Source organism: Limulus polyphemus, unplaced genomic scaffold (assembly GCF_000517525.1).
Source record: "Limulus polyphemus unplaced genomic scaffold, Limulus_polyphemus-2.1.2 Scaffold6407, whole genome shotgun sequence".
Lineage (NCBI taxonomy): Eukaryota > Metazoa > Arthropoda > Merostomata > Xiphosura > Limulidae > Limulus > Limulus polyphemus.
In genome coordinates, this window is record NW_013672017.1 from 1 (window position 1) to 5,947 (window position 5,947).

The 5,947-nt window shown below is 31.6% G+C and overlaps 1 protein-coding gene across 1 annotated transcript in view; it reads left to right on the forward strand.

The window, feature by feature from the left end:
- The first annotated feature begins 6 nt into the window (after positions 1-6).
- The window catches only part of LOC106473691 (protein ABHD18-like), a 9,593-nt gene continuing 3,652 nt past the window's right edge, over positions 7-5,947 (forward strand). Inside the window, 4 exon segments of the mRNA XM_013934368.2 lie at positions 7-1,058; positions 2,897-3,001; positions 5,322-5,483; positions 5,485-5,876. Coding sequence (XP_013789822.2) covers positions 969-1,058; positions 2,897-3,001; positions 5,322-5,483; positions 5,485-5,876 — 749 coding nt within the window. The 5' untranslated portion in view covers positions 7-968.

Here is a 5,947-nt window from a genome sequence, read left to right on the forward strand (position 1 = left end):
TAATTCTTTCTTTACATACACAGACAGTTAGGGGTTTACATCTTGGGCTTGAGTAATTCTTTCTTTACATACACAGACAGTTAGGGGTTTACATCTTGGGCTTGAGTAATTCTTTCTTTACATACACAGACAGTTAGGAGTTTACATCTTGGGCTTGAGTAATTCTTTCTTTACATATACAGACAGCTAGGAGTTTACATCTTGGGCTTGAGTAATTCTTTTTTACTTATACAGACAGCTAATGATTTACATCTTGGGCTTGCTGGCATCCTAATGGAACAAAATGTGAGCACGTAAAGACAACAATGTTACCAGTTGCCATAACCTATACTGAAGACATTGTTACAAGTTACCATACCCCATAACGAAGACATTGTTATAAGTTACCATACCCCATAACGAATATATTGCTAGAAGTTATCATACCTCATAATGAAGATGTTGTTACAAGTTACCATACCTTATAATGAAGATTTTGTTACAAGTTACCATACCTTATAATGAAGATGTTGTTACAAGTTACCATACCTTATAACGAAGACATTGTTACAAGTTACCATACCCCATAACGAATATATTGCTAGAAGTTATCATACCTCATAATGAAGATGTTGTTACAAGTTACCATACCTTATAATGAAGATGTTGTTACAAGTTACCATACCTTATAATGAAGATGTTGTTACAAGTTACCATACCTTATAATGAAGATGTTGTTACAAGTTACCATACCCCATAACGAATATGTTGTTACAAGTTACCATACCCCATAACGAATATGTTGTTACAAGTTACCATACCCCATAACGAATATGTTGTTACAAGTTACCATACCTCATAATGAAGATGTTGTTACAAGTTACCATACCTCATAAGCATGTTATCATTTGTCACAGTTTGGTTTGTGTAGGTTTTATTATAACATTTAGTTACCTACCACATATATTAAACTAAGTTTCCTTTTTCAGATGGCATCCATATCGGGATGTAATTGGCACAAACCTCTTGCTTTAGTCCCCTGCTTGTCTTGGACTACAGCCTCCTGTGTTTTTACCCAGGTACCAATTATGAGCAGCTTTTTTATAAGAATGTTTTATTTTCTAATGGATTTCTGCAATTAAAAGAAGTCATAATACATTACTGTAGCTGGAAGTACCTACGAGACCACAACCATTCCTGGTGGAGTATGTCAGTAATTATTAGTTCAGATGTGACTATAGATTCATTCAGTTTCACTGTTTACAATTACTAGCATACAATAAAAATAACTTTTTTTGTCATACCAAAATTATAAGCTTGTAACAGTAATGTTACAAGTTGTCATATCTCTTGTTAATCGGAAGGTTTAATATATGTAGTATGTTTTAAACCTGTTACTTATTAATTTATATGTTTGTTTTTATACATTTCTTCCTTTGATTTTTGTGCCTGTCTAAGTAGTTAGTCTAATAAATCCTAATGTAAACGGTGCCTAACACAGCAGTGAAATGAAACATACTGTAGAGGGCAAAATGATTTAAATAAACCTAATTCATCATGTTCTAAGAAAAACTTCTGTTTTCCTATTATACTGCAGTATTATTAATCCTAATTAAATAGAAAATGATAAAGCAAACATTTTCAAAAAAAAAAAGAATTGGGACTGTAGCTGTTCAAGAAAGTATTTACAGACATGTTCATCAAGCTTAGCTTTTATCATTTTGTTCTGACCTCTACGAGAATCTCCACAGAACTGAAAGCCATGTTGGCTTATACGGTTGATTGGAAATGAAACAGATCTTCCATTTCATATACAGATCACAAGTTTATGAATTCTTGAAGCTGAAGCAATTACGTTATGCCATGACAGCCAATGTTGAGAAACATTGATTGACTAAATCAATAGAAAGTACACAGTCATACTAGGGGGCTGCCAGCACTGATTTATGGTCAGAAAGAAAAATCGGGAAATTTGCAAGCAATAATTTGTTATTGTTCGGAGCATGCTGAATTGAACCTCAAATCTAAATTTTGTGATTTAAAATAAATAGAACTTTTTATTGAATAAGTTTCAACTCTGAAATTTATTTATTTTTCAATATGTGGAATAATGGCTACAAGTTTTTCTATAATTCTACAGTTTTGCCCTCGAGGTAGGATGCACACATTCCAGGCATGATATAATTAAGCAGCCACTTTGATTGTTAGGCTTTACTTACATATGTTGGGAGGATTCATCAGATATTTTAATTCCTCATCAAAATGCAATATAATATTGATGAATAGTAAGAAAACATCTTAGAATCTAAAACTATCTTTTTTTGACTCAAATTAAAAGAACAACAAAGTCTGTTACAAAATATTATTTCTGTTTGTTTACTGTTTAAAATAATTGTTTGATGTATGAACAATATTTTTGTTGAAGATAAAGCTGCAAAAATAAAAACATTTAAAGTTATCTATAACAGTAATATTTCCAACACATTATTGAAAACATTTTTTTTTTTCAGTTGTTAGCTAATGAACTTGGTATCTTTTGGTTTACAGTTCTGGTGTTAATGAAGAACGTTTTGTTCGTTGTTAGCTAATGAACTTGGTATCTTTTGGTTTACAGTTCTGGTGTTAATGAAGAACGTTTTGTTCGTTGTTAGCTAATGAACTTGGTATCTTTTGGTTTACAGTTCTGTTGATAATGAAGAACGTTTTGTCAGTTGTTAGCTGAGGAACTGATTAAATTTTTAGTTTACAGTTTTGTTCTTGTTAGTGAAGATTTTTAGCAGTTATTAGCTAACAAAGTGGTTAAAGTTTTGGTATAGTTTTTAAAGAGTAATAGTGAATTCCTTTAATTGGTTTGTAACTGTGGTCAGAAGTAATTATACAGGACATGTTATCCAGTAATTGTTTCTCTTCCTTACAGGGTGTGATGAGTGATGCTATCCCATGGAATCTTTTAGAGAATCAGTTTTTTTCAAACAGTTTATACAGGAATGAGATTTGGAAGATGGTCCATTCTCCAGAGCAGGTAAAGTTTAGGATATATTACTTCAGTAGAACTAAGTCATAAATTTAAATTTTGAATATGCAGATTTGCCATTTAAAATTAGATGACAGGTTCAATACAGTTATGTTGCATGAGATCAATTACTGCCTGTGTCAATTTGGTGATTATGTTTCAGTGCCATGTGTAATGTGTAACTTTAACCCTTTCCATATGGGTAGGGGTCAGAGTGCATATCATGACGTTTTGTAGTCTTATATTCAAAATTTTATTAAACCACCATTTTATGAATGTTTGTCAATAAATCTGGCATCAAATCATAATTTATAATTCAAATTTTAATGTTATATATTATTTGATTTCATAATTCATAAGTAAATATTTAAAAAAATAGCTAAATATAAATATCTGTCTGTCACATGATACATTGTCTTCTGCTTTTGTTCAAATTACATTTTATGACACCCACAATACAACATCTATAGTTTTTAATGAATTAAAAACTCAAATTACCAATATTGACAAGCTAGAATATAAAATAAGAACCTCCTACCTTTTCTATTTGCTGAGATATCATTATATTTAGCAAACTCACCACATTGGGGCTTCCCACCATTTCATATTTTGAAAATACTTGTTTATGTATGCATACTTAAGTACATGTTATAACCAATCGGAAGCACTGATTTTGAACTATGTAATCCTGTCCATTTTCCTAAAGTATTTACACTGGTAAAGCTGTTATAACTGTTGCAGAGTTTGAAGAATGGTGAGCAAGGTGGTATTCTGCTCAGAAATGAGGTTAGTTAGGAAGCCTGATAAATTACAGTGGATTTTTATAGTACTGGTATAGTAATTTGTAATTTTTTGGTATTCCAAAATGCATATATAAAATTACAAAAATTAATTTTTCTACCTCCTTCACGTGTGAAATTTGATGAGGCTTAGCAAGTACAAAAAACTTTGTAATATTGTAATGAGTAGAGACCATTGTTTTCTATATATTTTTTAGTTACTGTTCTATGTTTGAAGAAAAATAAGTGAAGTTTAAAAATTTATTATAAATAGTAATAGTATATATATATATATATATATATAATGTATAGTCACTGTATTTTATAAAACACTGGTACACTAGTACTGAAACTAAGAACAGTAAAATATTTGTACTTTGTGGGCTACTTTTATGCTCTTTAATACGGTAACACGAACAGCATGATTTTATAACTTGTGTGGTGGGATTATTAGATAAACACAGTTTAAAAGTCAATAAAACAAAATAAATTGAAATAAATGTATGCTATTATGAGCTTTAAGCTTTTTAGGATAAACAGTTGTGGTTTCATGTTACAATTTGCAGTCATTCTAGAAAGAAAAAAGTAATTTACATTTATTTTCCAGTTTTTTTATGGTGGTTACAAGGTCAGTCAATTCAACTGACCCAGTATAGGGTTAGAGAAAATAACAGTTAAAATATAATTTTCTGAAAAAAAAATTTGACATTTATTTAGATCTTAAAAACTATGCAAATGAATGTATGTTGAACAGTTAACATTACAAAAGCAAAAATTCACGAGCAAATCTTTAACTAAAACACTTAATTAAAAAATATGTTTTGTGTACAAAAGCCTTGTGATGTTTACTGATGGTCTATGAAATTTTGTGAAGATACACATACATTATCAAAAGTTATAGTATGACTAAGCTCCTGGTTAGATTGGTGGTTATGTGGTAAGTTTAATGCACCTATCCTTGATTAAAGAGTTAAGAAATATTTAAATAAGTGTTTGATGTAATCAGTCTGATTACAACTGATAAGTTTTTGGTGAATTTTATACCTTCAACTTTTAGTTCATGAAAGACAAGACCACTAGCTTTAGAAGCAACCCTGAACGACCCTCTGTGTATGTGCTATATAACTATATTTTATACCTTCAACTTTTAGTTCATGAAAGACAAGACCACTAGCTTTAGAAGCAACCCTGAACAACCCTCTGTGTATGTGCTATATAACTAAGATTGTTTGAAGCATACGTTTTATGCATTAAAATCTATATTTTAATCATTATTGTCAAGTTGAAATAAAGGGTTATTTTGTACTTGGTCATATTTTTGAAAACTAAAATTGGCAAAATCATTTAAAAAATTAATATGCCAGTTTTCCTCTGTTAATGGCAGTTGCTTACTTCTTCCTGTTCTTTTCTTTCAAAGAACTTGAGGTAATTATTATATTAGAAACTAATTCAAGTCCAGTGTCTAGTTTTTATTAGGATTCTGAGGGCTTAATATTATACTTATTTTGTTGTTTTAGAGTCATATTATACTTTTTTTTTTTAATTTGTAGAACAGTGCCTTTATTGCTGGCTGTCATTTTGCTCGTACTTATCCCGAGAGTGTAAGTGAAGTGAAACTTGTTCCAGCTCAAAACACCCAGAATACTAGCATAAATGGAATCTCAACAGTAAATAATGGCTCAGACAGCAAAACGTGGTACCCCCCATAATGGAGATGTATGTGCTGGTGCTAAAGTAGAGCCTGAAAGGCTGTCAAAACCAAGCCAAGCATTAAAGGGCCAGACCACTAGGTTGGAGAACAATATTAGCTCTCGCACTCTGCTGGAGGCCCAGATGAAGGCCGAGTATGATACAAAGGTGAGACGAAAATCATTACGCATGGAATCCCTGAACTTCATGCGAGGGATTATGGACGAGTGTACTCATCTAGGGAATTTCTCCACTCCAGTGGATCCTACTTTAGCTATTGCAGTTGCAGCTACTTTGGATGCATACATTCCTAGAGATGGAATCAAGTCCTTGATCGAACTGTGGCCTGGTGTCGAGGTCCGATATATAAACTGTGGCCATATCACTGCATTTCTCTTCAACCAGAGCGTGTTCAGGTAAATGTTACTTATAATCACTGAAACAACTCTTAGAAGTTCTCTTGCATCTGACACCCTCAGATGATAAG